Here is an 18,336-nt window from a genome sequence, read left to right on the forward strand (position 1 = left end):
GCCCCCTCCCAGCTTCTTGTGCACCTGCAGCCTTCTCAGTCGGTAGAGCATGGGAAGCTGAAAAGTCCTTGACTAGTGTAAGCACTGCTTAGCAACAACTAAAACATCGGTGTGTTATCAACATTGTTCTCACACTAAATGCAAAACACAGCACTGTGCCAGCTACTAGGAAGGAAGTTAACTCTATCCCAGATGAAACCAGGACAATAGGTATAGGCCTTCATATCAGATAGACAAAGGTAAAATACAGTATTTTAACTTCTCTCAGAATTTGCAAGTACTGCTTAAATCATAGTAAATGTTCATAAGGGCATACGAACATCTAAACTAAAATGCTAGAAAGGAAACCTAAACCAAAGGCGGGGGACTTGCTGTCTGTTAAAAAGATCAAGTATAGACAGGTAAGGTTTTGAGAAAATGCTGAACCATCAGCTAAACAAAAATTATTTGCTCTGAAGATACTGAACATGCTTGAGCTTTAAATCCTTTGTTGGACTCTATTCAGGGTCTTCATTTTAGACTTTTTGCAGAGTTCTGTCTCTAAGTAGATAAGAAAGATACACTGGATATTTTCTGGAAATGTTTTGAAAAGCTTAATGGGATTAATTTGTTATGCTTCAGCTTGGGCGGGGACAGAATAACTCTCCTATGTCTTGAAAAACAGCAATTTTTTGTTCTCTGAAAGGCAATACGGCTTAAAAGCAGAGCTGGTTTTAATGTATTAGAGAACATGGCTTCACTCATAATAATTGGAGGTACATCTTTAATAATCTTAAGCAATGAGCTGAATAGTGCAAAACTGCAAGGTTGCTGACATAAAATGTTAAATGTGTTCACATACCAAGTTCGGACAGATGTTGCCGCTAGTTTTGATGAGCAGCTGAGGAATGGATTTTGCTGCTTGAAGACAGAAAGAAAGGAAGTTCTACAGCTGTTTTACGTTATGCTTACATCTGGTGTGGGCTAATTATTTACAAAAATTCAAAGGGAAAGGTCAGGCAGAGAACCCTTCCCTTTCTGTCCTTGAGGACTCGGGGACAGTGTAGCAATTAGATAAAGATATGAAGAAATAATGCTACGATTTGAAAATACTTGGATCCCTGTCCTGAGCCCTCTGTTAAAAGGTCCACAGATCGTAGCAGCAGCAGAGTGGCCACTCCCACATGAAGGGCCATGGCCATGGCCCATACAAAGGCATTTTTAGCCCATCTGTGCAAAATCTGTCAAGTTGCAGTGTCGAAGAGGTGGACAAATGCAATACTCCGTGTTGCTGGATAGCCAAGCCAGTGAGACTATAAGAGAAGTGAGATACAGCTGTATGACAGAGCTCCTTTTTTCCTGTGCAGTAAGAAGGAATTGCTATAACATCATGGGGGCAGGGGGGAAGGGGAGGAGGCTGGCATTAAGGTGCTGTAGTATATAAATCTTGTGTTTTCTTTTTATATTTTATGTATTTTTTAAGTTATTTTATATTTCTTGTTGGTTCTGCTGCATTCTTTGAGAGACACCTATAATAATTGCTTTTCCTTCCTGTGCCATTTCCTATTCTCTTTGAAAGCACTGTAATAACCATGTAAAAAGTAATGATGGCTGCAAGTCAGCTGTATGTTTACTTTGTGTAGTATGCATGCCAGATTTGGACCCAAATTGTCTAGATGTCTAGAGAAATGAAGTCTTAGGCAAGGAATAAATCAAGCATGGCATATCTGAAATGTGCAGAGACGCTCATGTTATCCTAGGCAATTTTGAAATTAGGAGGCAAAGAGAAAAGAATATCTTTTTTCTTCAGGAAAATCTTGTAGGATTTTTTGTTTGGTTGGTTTTTGTTCCTTTTAACAAGGTAATATATCAAATAAGGCTTTAACTGTTTGTATAACACATCCTTTACTTGCAAGGTATTCAACAGCTTCCTAAAATTTAAGATAATAGGATGCAAGATACACAGCCACAGGAGCACAGTATCCACAAATAGAGTGATTTTTGGATCCATATGTTAGACAGGAACTTACCTGGTTGTGCTACTGTGTAAATTGCAGTTAATGGCTGCAAGAACTAATTAAGTGTCCGTGAAGGGAATGTGTACTGTTTCAGAGGGCTATCTATGAATACTCTTAATACAGATATCTGTAATAGCAGAAAACTGTCATACAGGATTTATTCTGATCTCCTCCAAAATAGTCCATCCATTTTTTCCGTCTTCAGAAAGGACTTGAAATTAAATGTGTTTAAAATGAAAGCTTTGCTTATTCTTTGCTCCTCTATCTGTTGTGACTGTCTTGTGTAGTAAGGCAGGCTATCGTGGCCTCTTTCTTTTTGTAATAACCGCAGGGACCAGTTCCATTTTGTGGCTACTTCACAAGTATGTGACGTTGGACCTTTGCCACTGGAGGCGTACGTTCAGTATGGCCATTGACATTTGCCTGGATCTCTGGGTTGCAGCATCTGTACAACCTCCCTTTTAAAAACAGAACATTTGTTTTTAAGTAAACTTTTACATTTCTTCAGTAAATTGGGTTTTTACCCAAGTCTTCATATTCAAATTATCTGCTTCTCTTTTGTACGTTAAACTTCATTATGGGATTTTCCTCCCCCTCAAAGAAGATACTTTTGTGGTTAAAGTACAGTACTGGATTTCAGGAAATCAAGAGTTCAGTTTCTGGTTCAACCACAAATTTCCTGTGTGATTGCTTACTAACTCTGCCTTGGTTCCCCGCAGATGTAGTGATGGTGTTTTATAAATTTGCAGGTTAGCAGGGCCCATCTTGATCATTTAATCTGACACTCTGCATAACGGAAATGAAAAAAATTAATTGCTTGCAGAAATTACAGAGTTTGTTTCTGCTGTAACATCTTGGAAGGTTTAACCAGCCTTGATTTTGTTCAGGAATCCATTTCCCCTAGTGAAACATTCTCACCATTAAGATTCTTCAGTGGTAATGGTGTTGGGGTTTTTTTTTTTCCTTCTTATTTTGAGTTTTACTTAAAAGTTTGCTCTTTTTCCCAAAAGTAAAAGACTTGGTTAAGTAAAATTCTTAGACTAGCCAAGGCATTTCTTAATAGTTTTCCTTGGCTAAATTAAAGAGGTCCCCTAGTCAGTCAACCTGAGTGTTCAGCATAGCTCATTCTTTGAGTTAAGGAGGCACTAAATGGTTAGATGCACTGTGTGTGCATGGTTTGACTGTACTGTGCATGCAAAACAGGACCATATTTTCAGAGTACCTTTATTATAAGGGTTTATTCCTATTTGCTTCCAGAGTTAGTTGGCCAGGACTAGGTTTCTGCAGTTTAATGCGGTGGCATTTTCTTTTCTAGAAATAGTTTGGAAAACGCTGCTTTGAACAGGGCTTGAGGTGGTCACTTGTTGCCCTAAGGTTTTCCTGCATGCATGCATAGCATAGCGTGTGTGTCTTCAGCCAAAACCAGTTAATATGGTACAAACTTTTGCAAAAGGGTTTTCAGGGAAGCTGGCCAGTAGAAGCAGGCTGCTAACCACAAACTGAACACCCTTTCCGTGATGAGTTCTTTAGGCTTCTTACATTCATTCTGGATTTTTGTTCTGAACCCTTTTCACTGTTCGGTTTTGGCAGTCATAGCTATATGCAAACAGTTTTGTCGCTATAAAAGCACGATTACTGCTACCACCTCTTCTTTTTGCTTAATATTTTGCTCCAGCATATATATCCAAATGTTACACTTCCTTTTCAACAAGAACGTTCCACTGAGAGCTCGTGTTCAGCTGGAGTCAACACCCTCCCATGTCTGCTAATGGAAGGCTAATCTGAGCACTCCTTAGTCCTCTTTAGTCATACCTTAGTTTAAAACGCAGAAGAAACTGCACGTGTGTTAATCTTACTGACTTTGCTTTAAGCAGGTTAAGGACTACTTTTTGCAGCGCTGCCAACAAGAGGAAACATGAGGACAGTATGTTATGACAAGAGATAGTGGCAAGCACCGAGGCACCGACTCCACGCTCTAGGCTCTGCAACTAGCGTGGGGGGTTTTGTTTGGTTTTTTTTTCCCTAAGTCGTTTTTCTGAGCTTTTACTTTAATGCAATTAGTAGTCTGCAATTTATTGAAGCTTCATTTGATTGTGTTAAAATGGAAGTTGTTCAACTAAGTATGTTTCTAGGCAATTCATGTTGTTTTTCATGATTGATCTCTCACTGTCATTATTTATTGTTCCACTATGTTTTTGTAATCACAAAAGTCGTCTAAAATTATATTTTCTTTCAAATCACTTAACTGCTTATGAAGCTATAGAACAACACAAGGTTGCAAACAGAGTGATCCCTTTGATACTCAACTAGAAATACCTGTTGAATTAACAATTTGCTGTGTGTGGGCTGTTCTGATTTTCCTCATCTCCCCTTTGAAATTCTCATTTATCAAAATGATAAGCAAGACAAAGCCAGATGTCTTACAGAAGTCCTCTGTGTCACCACAATTATTTTGTCAGCCCAAATAACGACCCCATTTAAAGAAGGTGTGGAGGCTGGGAACAGCCTATTTTCTCTGGAAGCGACTAGAGCGATGCTAATTATATACCTGTCTGTCATTTTCTTATATGCTAATGACCGCAGAGACCTCGCCAGCCAATGGTTTCTCAGTATTCCTGGGTAGCTAGTTATAACTTTCATTCTCTCACTTGGTTTCATTTTCTTAAATAGCACTTATTTTCCAGCTGTCGTATTATTTTATTTTTGGAACACAGTCAGTACTAGGCTGGTAACGTTCTGATGTCTAGTGATAGTTCAAGGCATGTCTGCTTAGTTCTAATAATTGCTCATTCTGTTTCAAAAACCCTACCCTAGTTCATCATAAATTTCCTTCAAAATGCAGCCCCATTTACACCTTAAGTTAGCCTTGAAAACAGGTGCAGAAACGGTGTGGTATTCTGCTCTTATTCCACCCTGCACTGATTTCTGTATCATTTCTCACAGTATGTACGTGCCTTCTAGGGGCATGTTAGGATACGTGGTATAATTTTTTTTCCTCTGCATTTAGGAAAAGAATTACTTGTCTGTGCAGGATATTGGGTGGTTGCTGGAGATGGCAAAGTAAGGAGAAGAGTACCTTGCATCACAACGGAAGATGATAAAGCTTATAATAACAACCCTCAATTTCTCATAGTCTTAAGAAATAGAAGTGCAGAGGATACGGAAGTTGTTACTCTGTTGTTGCTCCTTCTTTCTCCTTCCCAACAGAATCAACTTGATCTGAACTACTCTGACAATTGTTGCCATCAGGATTTAGTACACAGTATTCAGACAGACCTGTAAAAGTTCTCTCTCTTGCAAAGATAAAGTTTACTTACATGGTAAAAAAATTTAGATTCCAGTGGGGGGGGTGACCTGTTGATTTTAGCCCTAATTGTGATGCTTTTTGATCTTTTTTTTCTGTCCCAGACCACTGAAACTTTTAACAAAGCAGTAAAACTTTAATTTTGTGTGAGAAGACAATACAAAAAGCATATGAACATGTTTGGGATATTTAGGTAGCCTTGCTGCTGCAGAGTAGAAAGGAATTCCCAATGCAGCGTTTTAAGATGAAAGGACTAGTAAAATCTTAAAAAGATGAGTTTAAGCCAGACACTCAGGATTCACCTGAAAAACTTAAGTATACATGTTTAAAGTTTTGGGATTTTTTTTTTTTAATTCTCTAAATGTTATTTGCCTTTTATACCCCTCTGCCCTCCACCCCTATTTTCCCCTCTCTTATTCTTTCCCATCCTCTAGTTTTCACCCCTTCTAGTTCCCCCTCCCCGCCCCAAGTTTCCTCTCCCCGCTTCTGTGTGTCACCTTTTGCATTAATCCAGGTCCTTGAATTCTGTAGAGAAACTATATTTATTAGATAAGTTTAATAAAAATTCATCCCTTTTCAAGTTAGTATGATGAACTGAACTGCAGAATCTGCAACTTCATACTGTTGACAGACCAGTAATTTGTTACTCATACCTGGGAATATTTTTCACTATAGTGCTTAGGAAACCACAAAAATTTTTGTTTGAATAGGTTGTCCCCTCTGTATGCATATAGGCACTTTAGATATGAATAGGTATATATTAATGTATATGATATAATGTATATACACATCTATATACCTACACACACCCAGAGGCACACGCATTGTCATATGTGTATGACTTTTAAGTAGCACTGGGTGATAAGCTGCCAGGAAACATTACATTGTTTCTGCTCTTATAGATAAGGCTCTAAATTACCAGTGGTACTGGCTGTGCTTAAATTTAAAGATAATGGGAAACGATAATAGCGAGCTGCCACGTAAATAAATAGTTGAAAGTGAAAGGAGGAAGGTAGATTGAGCAAGCAGCTCATGAGAAAGTATTTATTTCCAAAATGCAGCGCAGTAAGAAGAAAACTAAACAGAGACCGAATCTTAGACGTTCACTCTGTACATTAAGTTTAATGGTTCTATCAACGGCTTCATATGACAGGAAATGATCTGGGCGTTTTGTTCACTTATTCTGGATGCCCTTAGTTTCAGAGAGCAACTGGTAACATGGATTGCACCTCGGAAGGGGACAGCTGAACTCTCCCTCTGGCTTTAGTGAGGAAAGAGCAGCGATGAAATCCGTGGACTGTGTGCACGTCATCCAACAGAAGGATACCGCCTCCTCTCCCTCTGCCCCCCCTGGTGCTGCTTCAGGCACCACGGGACTTTTTTCTGTCACATTCCTGTGGCTTGCAATGCTCCTGTCCTCTTGTCTTGCAGCAGTGTCTCTTTACCATGTTATCACCCTGAAAACAGAACTAGAAGCTCTGCGCAGCGAGCTGATCTACAGGGTCCAGGCAAGGTCTCTGCTAGACCGGCCACCCGTGTCCCCTGATGAAAATAAAGCGGGTACCCCTGTTTCTTCCTTCCTGCAAGTGTCTGCAACTGGCGCCAGGCAGGTAAGCTGGAGGGGTGGTGTTTGGCTTGCAGGGGATGAGCAAACGTGAGGCTGCTTTCACTGACCGTCGCTTCTCCCTGTTAGGAGAACAGGCTTCCCGGTCCTGGCCCACCTGAAAGCTTCCAAAAGGAAATCTGGAACGGGAGCAGGAACAGGGGAAGGAGGTCTGTTGTCCACACAGAAGAAACAGGTAAATAGCAGCCGGTGGAGTGGGTTGGGATGCCACAGTTGGATACTGTCTTGAGAAAAGCAGCAGCGCTCGACTCGTATCTTCTCCTGTCAGCCAATCCGTGCTCCCAGACCCCGTTAAGGTTTTTACAGTTATTGCTGAATGAGTGGTGTTAACTGTAGGTACATTCTCTTAATGGTTACCATACCGTTTAAGGTACCAGATATTCATGCTATCTGCAGGTTAAACTTTGAACGTTAGATCCCAAATCTGCTTCTCGTAACGGAAGTATTTCTCGATGATGCGGTGGAGTTGAGTAAGGCAACTTTAAATTCTTCAGATTGTAAATTGCTCAATTCTAAATCCATCATTCTCAGTTCAGGGTAATGCCTAACTTGTTTCTCTCTGATCAATATTAGGGAAGGAAAGCTATTATTAAAAATGCCAAGTCATTTTTCTGGGAAAACACACTCATCCTAAAAGAGAGAAGTAACAAGAAAGCTCCTTAACTTTAGGGAAGTAGGAGCTTTCAAAGAGAAAGGCTGGCTTGTACCTGTCAAAAGAGGCAGACTACAAGGAATTCAGAAGTTTAGCATCTTTTCTGCATTAAAACAATCTATTAATACAATTAGCAAAATTAATAAAGGCGTGCCTATCCAATAAGATTTTTTTATCATGGCCTTTTTAAAAGGTGCTGCAGAGAACACTGAAGGCTGTGCTCCATAAAAGACATCTGATGTGTATTATAATGTTGGAATACTAATGGGATATATTTGTTTCCTTTGGGGGTAAAATGCCTACATTTTCTTTGTCTTCTCTTTCCAAAGACAGTGATGCCTGATAGGATGAAATACAGAATTTGAATATAACAATTTGCATACATACTCTAATTGCACCGAGTAACTAAAAATGTTCCTGAGTTGCTAAATCAGTTCAATCCTCTTACGAATACTTCGAGATTGTTTTAACTGATGAAAGCCGATATCTTAAATTATTAATAGATGAAGTTAAAATGGAGTAATCTGTAGGTAAAGACTAAATCAGACTTTGCTTAAAATGTGCTTTTGATTACTAATTAATGTGAAATGTGTTTCACTTAAGCTTCAGCAAGCTAAATGAAATTTAAGTTCTAGAGTATAATCACTCTGCTTGCCTCCAAGTCGCTCAAAAGAGAACATTCATTTAGGACACCACCCAAAATCCATAGGTTTAAATGGGATTTATTTTATTTCATTAGTAATCTTTGGTTCAGGGTCTTGGCTAAGAGTGATTTCACGAACAGGACTGAGGACAAGATTGCTTAAATGGTGTATCTTGTATCCTGTTTCCTATCACAGGAGCCACAGAGCTACCCTGCTCTCCCCACCCTAGCATCTCCCAAATAAAAGCTAGTCATCTTTTATATCTAAAGCACAAGTATCTTCAAAAATAAGGAGGCATGTCTTTTTTTAAACAAATGTTATAGCATCAGTACTCTGCAAGTTACGCAGTTCCCTTCGCAGTAGCTTTCATCTTTTTCTTACTGCTATTTGAGGGTGTATGGGGGAGAGGAGGGTTTTGGGCTCCTCAGCTGTGCTTCTGGCAGACTTAAGATTCTTCTCATCAGGTAGCCACCTCTGATTATACCCATTTATCTTTCTTCGCATAAAATTCTAATTAAGCTACTTATTTCTGTAAGCTTTTTTTTTTTATTTTAAAGATACAGCTGGCTTTAAAATTGTTTAGGATGGATAACAGAAAGCACAGAATATGAACATTCATCTAAAAGGGAAAAGCTACATAGGTTGACCTACTACAAAACTGTTTTCTAACATGACCATCGTGGTTTTGTATATAAAAAAGAAAAAAAGTAAATTATAAATCTATAAATTATATAAAAGGTCATCTGTTGGACAGGGTTACCTTTCTGCCTGCTCTAATTACAACAAATTAAACTTGTCAGAGTTCAGTAAGATGTTACATTTTCTCAGATCAGACTTCACTGATGACCATGAACCTACTAGTCAACGTTTTGTTTTAGCAGAGTGAGTGAAATAAGAGAACACGGTGTTGTTCATGGTGCTGAATCCTGTCTGTTACTTGGTCATGTACACACAATTACTAGCCCAGCGTTTTGATCTTCTCGTGTCCATTTCTGAGTACTGGAATCCCAACAACCTCCAAATCGTCCTGCAGATGCACTGCACTCATTGTGGTACGATGGCAGAAAAATTAGGGTATTGAGTGAGGTGCCTTGTTCTTGTCCTATTTCTGTTTGCTTCAACACGGACTCAAAGTGAAGTCTGGTCTCATAATTAATTGTTGACCCATAATTTCACTTTAACATGGACCAATTCCTTAGAAAGTGAATACTTGAAAATGTCACTGATATACAATTGCTTCTCATCACAGAGCAGAAGTAAAATATAGAACCATTATTTTGTTTATAAATAAAGTTATGGTTCAATCCTGTTTTCTTTTTAAACTTTAATTATTAATTTCCAGAAATGGATGCCCCATGGTTCTTTTTAGGCCCAGCACAGCCCGTCTTGAACATAGGGAATTTTCATTTAATTTTTTTTTTTTCTATTTTGTTGATGTTGTGTGCATAAAAGTGGCCACAAATTAGAATTTTAATTTAAATGACAATCGAATGAAAATGGATCTAACACAATGTTGTTTTTTCATATTTTTATGGGGTATGCATTTGTCTGTGTTCATGCATAAAACTATTAGTCATCAGTAGTTGTATGTACATTTTGTGTCTTGAGAAAATTTCCAGCTCAAGGAGGTTGAAAAGATGGGTTTCAAGCATCAATTCCAAATACAGCTGTACAGTTAGCAGTCAGAACCAGAGTTCTTGATACAATGAGTAGGAGTAATGGGTGATTTTAAAAGGTATATATTATTAATCTGGAGGCAGATAGATCATCTAACCACTTCTGGCAAATGTCGTATCAGGACACATAAGAACAGATATAATTTTTCTTATTTGTCTTTCTTTTTACAAATTTTGCCTGTAGAGGAAAATTGCTACACAACAAAAACCTCTCCAGAATTTTATACCCTGGTCACAATTATCAATTGCCTTGCCTGCACGTTTCTCTCTAAGATGTATGTGCGCTTGAGTCCGGGAACAAGATATAAGTTCCATTACCTAAGCCAGTTCAATGTACAAACGTCAAGTTTCATTTACACGCTCTCTCTGTGCTTTGTTCTGATCATTATTGTGGGATTCTGATTCCTGCGGCCAACTAGGGAGGTGAGCATCAGGCCTTCTGTAAACTCAAATTCAGGCAACGTTCTGCTGTGATCAGATTGGAGCACCCATGGACTATATTTACTTTGGTGTATTGAGGTTATCCATATCAACCAGTCTGATTGCGTGTATGGAAGGAACTGAGGAGAAATTCGAACTAATTCCACAAAGCAGTGAAATAGGTTAACCTGGCATGTGACTTGGCAATTTTTTTTTACTAGCGGTTCCCAGGTTCTACCCCGATATCAGCTGTGTCCACGGGAAATAACTATTGGCATGCAAGCGTGGCGTATAAGTTGTAAGAATTTTGCCACTGTTCTTGGTATAATTGCCTTACTGGCAAATTGGTACATTTGTTGGTTAGAAGTGTTTTGACTCTGTACGTTGTTGGTTTAGATCTCTGTGACAGAGGGATAGCCAGAACTTTTGCAAGTGGAACTTGACTTTAGTGATCTTTGAATCAAGAAACCTAACCTTTTGTTACTAGTCTAAACAAATGCCACGTATAAAATTCCCTCACCAAATATTCAAAATACTTCTTATTTTATTATTTGAAGAGGGGAAATATAAGAGTTCTCTTAATAGAAAAAAAAAAAGGCCTACTTCTTGAAAAGATGTTATTCTTTTTTGTTTCTGCTGACAACAGGCTAACTCAAAAGGAAGTAGGCCCTTCTATGCGAAAGGATAGAAAATTACTTGATACAATGCTTGCAATTTTACATGAAGAATTCCACTTACTGAATGAATGAGTCAGTGTTGCGTATTATGCAGAACACTGTGCAATCAAAAATACACAAAATAGGCTCTAATTTTTAAAAACAATATTCTGCTTTATACTGTATAATAGAAGTCTACATAAAGTATTCTTAATTCTTAGTAAATGAATTCCTTGTTATTCTGATTGTAACATGTTACTGGTAATTCTGTTAAGGTCAAAATAATGCTACGAATACTTTGAAGATATTTGTTAGATCTGAGTCATATCTGTAACTATGACCAAGCCCTTTATAATGCAGGGACTGATTTAGTCCATGATTAATGCCATATAAAGACTTCTTAATTAAAAAGCACCAAATCAACCAGTCTATAAAAATGCACAAGCAAAAAGTAAAAAAAAGATCTCTTGTGATGAGAAATGAGAAAGTTAAGGGAAGAAGAACTGCAAATTTTTCAAGAACATGCATATAATTTATAAACTGAATTATCTAGTAGTTAAGTATGTTTCAGGAAGTCTACAGAGAACAGATCTAGACCAAAGAAGGAACCTAAACAAGCAGGTCTGTTTTTTAAAGTTCAGGTTTTTTGCTTGGTTTTTTTTCAGCAAAAATTAAGATAGATGACTCGGACCTCAGATATCGAAACTCAAAAATTTATGCATGAGTTCACAGATAACAAACTTGAAATTTTGTTTGGATGGGTTATGAAGTTAGATTGCAAAATATTAAAATGATTATGCAAGTTAAATAATACAAAAACTTGCATGGGAGGACAAATTTGATTTTACCAATACCAGGTCTTAAATCATACAGATACACAGAAGGCTGCGTTCCTATCCCGCTGCAAAAGCTAGCTTTTTTTTTTAAATTGTGGTTATATTGCTCAACCGATGGGGAACACATCCCTTCATGTGCTGGCTGTGGTTTATAAAGGCATCTGGAGTCACTAACTTCTTCAGAATTGGCTGTTCTGTTAATGGAAGAAGAGAGATTCTAAAATGTTCTTCTCCCCACCCACACCCCACAGAGCGGTTAAAATCATAAAAAAAAAAATGCTCATCAAAGCAAAGTTATTACATAAAGTCACAAGAGAACGGGGCACACTGTTGTTCTAGATGCACTCTGTTTTATACAGCTAGACCTCATGGTGACACTCAGTCTAGATATTTTTACACATTTTTAAGACATATTTTATGAATCCTGTATTCTGCTTGCATTATTAATTATTCACAAATAGTTTAGACTACAAACCTGATGCTCAGGTTTGATTTACACTGGGCTGAAGGGCATTCAGGTAGAGGTTTTGATTTATTCTGCTAGGTACTGATAGTAACTATTCAACCCGTATTTTGTAATGCATGTATTCTTGATATTGTACTTCAGGTAAGATTTGGGTCCTTCTTGGAATAGAATTGCTAACATTTCTTAACAGTGTTAACTTTTTACTGAAAATCCCTGTTAATTTACCCAGAAAATATACTCTGTATATCCACATCTTCTCCTTAATAGTAGTGTTGTTTACTCTGAATTTGTTTCAATGAATTACTTAATTTTAGGCATGAATGTAGTTCCGCTGATGTCAAAGTGAAGTGCTTATATATACTGGAAATAGTTACGTGTCAGTCTTGTCTTCTGAACATTTTTTGGAAGCATGTTGTTGTTCAATCCCTCAAATACTTTTTTAGATATTATTTGTCCTTTGGGGCTTTAGGTAAAATGGCCACTGTGCTAATTTCTGTTCTCTTTATTGTCATGAATGACACTGCTGTATCCATATTTCTCTGTGAAAAGCAAGCTTACTACATTCTGTGGAGCCTTATTTCTATCTGCATACACTAAAAAAAGAGACAGTGAGATTTTTTTAGAGAATATATGTAGATTTGATATCTGTAGAATAAAGGAGAGTTGGTATGTGTTTTAAAAAGATAGAAAAGATCTCAGACTGTACTGAACTTGCTGATTTTAATTACTGTGTAGCAGTTCTCAGCAATGATGACTAGCATTTCAATGCTGCAAACAACTGAAACATAAATCCAGACTTGCAGACTGTGAATCAGGATAGTTTCAAGAATGTCAATCAAGTTTGCAGAGCAGGTTTAACAAGAGTTGCCAAAGTAGCCATAACTTCCACTGCTTGTGGACACTACTCGTTGGTACCCTGCTGGATAGCAGCTGGCTAGTGTGAATCGCAACAAATCCTCTCATTTCGTTAGTGGAAAATCCAGTGGCCACACTAGTGAGTTCTTTTAAAAGCAGGAATGAAAATTTTGATTTAGCTCACTGAAATACTAGGGAATCAGCAAATTCCATTCACTAGGAAGGCCCTTTGCTCCAAAGGAGAGTGAATGAATATCTTGTGAAATAAATTGCCTGATGTGCTTTGTTGTGTGACTCCAAAAAATCATGTTTTGATTTTATTTGGAAGCTGCTTTTTCAGAAAATTCTGTCGCTCACTATCGTGATAGAAAAATGACTGAATTAGACTTTATGTTGGCTTGGTTTTTCTATTCCTTATCAGAAAGCAGGGAATTCAGATGCCTTTAAATTCTTGTTTGAAAATCTATAGATTTTGGCACATTATTGATGAGTATTGATAGAACTCAAGGACACGCTCCAGTGTAGGAGATGAGAGCTTGCAGGATAGCATTCCCATTAACGTAAGCAGGGCTCACAGATTACGTGATCATTGTGACATTGGAGCGTTCCCAGACATGTGCTTGAATCTTTGACCGCTGCCAGTTGGCAACGCTGAGTGCTGGTGAGCATCCAGCTCCCTTCTGGTATTTTCAGGCAGTCCCCTTGGAAAGGAGACTTAGATACAGAGAGAGGCTGCTTTCTACTCAAATCCTCTCACTGCCTGCCGTGCAGCGAGAGGTTTGTGCTGCTGGGCACTTGGTTGCACACGTGGGTACCGCTGGCAGATGTAGAAACAGGATCCCATGGAGTAGCGCACTGCCCGTTATAGCAAGAGTGGCCAAATCTGACCCACAGCCTTCTTACCTGAAAAGAGGTAAACAAAAATGGAGATTCAGCAATCCACAGCAGAATTTTCTTCTCTTGACTCTTAGTAAATTCATTTGGTTTCTGTCAAGTGCAGTAAATATTACTACTCTGTTTGCCAACCTTCAAAGTAGCACTAGAACCAGATGTTTTCATTAAAATCTGCTCTAAGCAAATGCAACTATCCTTTTTTTCTTTCATCCTGTTCCCTGACATTTACGCGTAGCAGATTTTTTACAAAGATCTTTGTTTCACTTGCGAGCCTATATTTCAACATACCGCAATATTTTTCTCTGATCAAACTCCTAGTTTCTCATTAGCTTCGCCAGTCTCTACAGTTCTGAGTAACGCCTCAGTTTTGACAGTCACTAAGCTATTTGTTATGTGTGCATTAATTTGCTAACAGTCATCTCTGTATCTTCCCTCTTAGTCTCAGTACAGGTTGATTGAGTGTGGGTATCTGAAAACGTATTGAAAGTACATATATATGGATTTTGAGAATTTATTCTGAAAGTACCATGTAACTAGTATATATGACTAATATTTTACAGCAGCTATGACTGGAAACTAATTTATTTAAATAATATAGTAAGCATCATTAGAAAATCTGATATCTGTGATAGCTGGCAGGGTTACAGGGGTTTTTTGAGCTTTTGCCTAGAAAATTAACAAGGCTAATTGATCTCATGATTCCGAGCTCATTTGACTTACTGCTAAATTTTTCAATTGTATTAGGATGAGAGATTAAAACAAGCAAGGATTACTTGTGCTACTCTCTGAGGCCTCCTGCTTAGCTGCATGATCGCTGAAAGTTACCTAGTACGTGTTGCGGTATGAATTTTGTTTTGGCATGTTTGAGTAAGATCTGCGTTAAAATCAATAGGTTATGTTTTCAAATAAGTGGTGAGACCAAGAGAAGATTTTTTTTTCATGTCTGTCTTTTTTTTTAAAGTAGTTTCAAAAGCTTACTCTATTCTATTACTGATTTATATTTCTTTGATTTCAAAATTATTTTACTTTGCAGTGCTGCAGGCCTGCTTGCAACTGATCGCTGACAGCAAAAGTGATATCCAACAGAAAGGTAAGAATGTGTTCCATGATTTATAGCTAACTATTCCATGTATTAACTCTTCCATCCAATTTTATCTAACTTCAAAGCAGTAACTGAGTTATGTCGCCGAAATAATAAAAAAAAAGAAGTCCCTGCATCTGGGCAGCTCTTGCAAATAGCCTCTTTTCAGTGGGGAGATCCAGCTAGTGAGACTGGAAGTCTTGACTAGAAGTCAGCTTTGTTAATTTTTGGCAGATGAAAATGAAGAAAGTAACTTTTCTTTCTGATTACCCAAAAATTATTGTTTCTTTTAGATGATTCAAGCATTGTCCCTTGGCTTCTGAGCTTTAAACGTGGAACAGCTCTAGAAGAACAAGGAAATAAAATAGTGATCAAAGAAACAGGATATTTTTTCATATATGGCCAGGTGAGAAAGCTCAATTCGCTTCAGCATCTGACTTTTTTAAGGATTTTTAATGTCTCCACACAATATGTTTGAAGTCTCTACCTCTTCATTCTGTAGGTTTTGTATACGGATACAACGTTTGCTATGGGACACTTAATACAGAGGAAGAAGGCCCATGTGTTTGGTGATGATCTCAGCTTGGTGACGTTGTTTCGTTGCATCCAAAATATGCCACAGTCTTATCCGAATAATTCTTGCTATACTGCTGGTAAACATCTAAGTTTTCCTTTTCTTTGTTTGCAAATAAACTGTAGTGTTGGGTGACTAAGTATTGTGGCAGTTGTAAAGAAAATGGACTGCATTCATGGATCTGGTTAATTGCAAAACTACAGAATACTTTCAAAAAATACGGTTTTATATAAAGTATCGGCAGTTGGAGGTTATGCATCTAACTTAGGTGATCTGAACAATTCCCCTCTCTCCATTGACTAGATAATGGGGTTAGATACTTTGGTGCTTTCAGTTAGATACCTGAAGTAGACAAAAGGAGTACGTACTGTCCTTATTGAAGAACTCGGTTTAACTTAGGGGTTGAGTTCCACATTTAGTTATCCCAATAAAATATTTAGGAGCCACGTTCTGCTTTAAAACATCATATATGAATTTTAGCCACCCAATTTTTGCATACCTTACTGTGGGATTTCCAAAGATATTTCTTATCAGCTTAATTCTCTACTCCTTATAATGGCTACTGCAGTTTTACTATTTGGTTAGATGAAAAATAGGTAATTCCTATAAGGAGCTCTTTCTGACTGCACAAATTAGAAACACCACAAGAAAGACCAATTAAAATATTTAATGCAAGTCCAGCAGGCTCAATGCTCAATATATATGTATATTCCTGCAGTAGCATTTAAGGAATTGTCAAGGCCTATTAAACCTTGTTCAGTAGCTCTTACCTGTCTGTCTTTTCCCCTTAATGGTGGATTTGAGGGTTTTCTCTTTTGTTATTTGCCAGCAAGATCTGTGTGAATAAAATCTTTTTTTCCAATGCCTTATAAAAAAGCGGGTGACATTGGGTGGTGGAGTTGACTGTTGGCAAGTAATGGCATTAAACAAATGGGATGGGGAAGGAAGCTAATTTTTTTTCCAAACAGAAATAAATTAGCTACTTCCTCCTGGCAATTGAGGCTGTCCAAACATTTTCTTTAACTTTCTGCCCTTCCACCCACACATTCTGGCATCATAACCACCTTCAGTTTCACCTGTCCTCTTATTTCACCCTTGTATTACTCACCCCCTTTCTTAACTAGGATCTCTACTTCATCCTGCCACTCCACGGTTCCTGCTTCCCAAATTCCCACCCTTTGCTTTCACCTGGAAAACCAAATCTCACTGCAATCTCTCATGCTGCCGAGCATGTGTCGCAGCAGATGTTAGATGTGCTCTCAGCTCAGTGACTGCAACTTGAAGGCAAGGTGCTTTTGGTTATCACGTCAGCTGATGTGTGGCTGGCAGGAAGCAGACTTTTGTGCTCTGCAGTTGCAGTGGATCAGCTGATGTCTGGTAACTTCATTTGGTTGGTAAAGCTCATGAGACCTCCTCCAGAAGTGTGGGAACGGAGTGTTCTAGGACCAGCAATACCCAATGCTGACCTTGACTGTCACATCACCATAACATGAGGAATCTGGGTACACCACTGTTACGAATTTTTGCAGTGTTTGCTTAAGTGAACTGATATGCTGAGTGCAGAGTGGAAAGTAGGTCCAGCTCCACAGAGGCTGTTAAGTGTCAGCTTTGGGTAGGCTGCAATTTGTAAGACTGTGCCTAAAGATACAAAAGCACTCATCACGATTAACAAGCCATGCTTATGTTTGTAAGGTGATGTGTGATGACTTTTTGAATACCGATTATGAAAATAATATATCTGAAATATTAACTTAAAAATATTCCAAATCTTTTGCCAGGCATTGCAAAATTAGAAGAAGGGGATGAACTTCAACTTACAATACCACGGAGAAGGGCCAAAATATCCTTGGATGGAGATGGTACTTTTTTTGGTGCAGTTAGACTCCTCTGAAGCCCTTTGTTTCTGTTATTATGCTTAATGCAGTTTTCTTCTTTTACTATGCCTTTGTCAGAAAAAATATTGACTTGTAATAAAGCTGTCAATTCAGTCTCTCCCCATTCACCACCAGCTTCTGAGAACTTTTCTTCAGTTTAATAAGCGAACCCAAAACAGGAAACACACCAGACATACTTGTGAGATATAACCATCGTGTGACTACCAGAAAGCCAATTTATTTTAGACAATGGGAGACTCTAAATAACAACTATAAACCAATGGTTCTTTGGCTTTGAAACAATTTCTTGTCCATAAGGCAAATCAAAGAAGGAGTTGACCATAAAGTATAGCATAAACAGGACCATTGACTATCAAATTATTATCCATAATTGAAAACGAAAACTAAAACACAAGTACATCTTAGATTTGCTTTGTTTCATCAATAAAATATTTGAAGTATAAAGTATGGGGAAGAAACATCAAACAGTAGATTCCTCATCAGAAAACGGAGGTGTCAGGTGGGTTCTGGGGTTTTTTTGTTTTTTCTTTGACACCAAGATTTTGGGGAAGGAAAAAGTCTAAATGTATCCGATAATGAAAACAAACTCCTCAGAAATATATAGAAAAGTAGCCACTGGCTTGCTTCTTCCCTGTGAACAAAAGGTGTATAAATTACTAAAATCTATTAGTATTTACTACTTAGAGTCAATTTTACTGGAAAAAGGACATGTAAGATGCTTCAACAGCTCAATCTTTAAAGCACTGCTACTCATCAAGGAAT

At 38.0% G+C, this 18,336-nt stretch overlaps 1 protein-coding gene across 1 annotated transcript; it reads left to right on the top strand.

Moving 5' to 3' along the window:
* The first annotated feature begins 6,504 nt into the window (after positions 1-6,504).
* TNFSF13B (tumor necrosis factor superfamily member 13b) lies at positions 6,505-18,005 on the top strand. The gene is made up of 6 exons (XM_009276053.1): positions 6,505-6,911; positions 6,995-7,100; positions 15,058-15,114; positions 15,399-15,511; positions 15,608-15,758; positions 17,458-18,005. The coding sequence occupies exons 1-6, from the start codon at positions 6,585-6,587 to the stop codon at positions 17,568-17,570; spliced, it is 867 nt and encodes a 288-aa protein (XP_009274328.1). The 5' UTR covers positions 6,505-6,584; the 3' UTR covers positions 17,571-18,005.
* The last annotated feature ends 331 nt before the right edge of the window (positions 18,006-18,336 follow it).

The sequence above is a fragment of the Aptenodytes forsteri genome, unplaced genomic scaffold (genome assembly GCF_000699145.1).
Source record: "Aptenodytes forsteri isolate BGI_AS27 unplaced genomic scaffold, ASM69914v1 Scaffold96, whole genome shotgun sequence".
NCBI lineage: Eukaryota > Metazoa > Chordata > Aves > Sphenisciformes > Spheniscidae > Aptenodytes > Aptenodytes forsteri.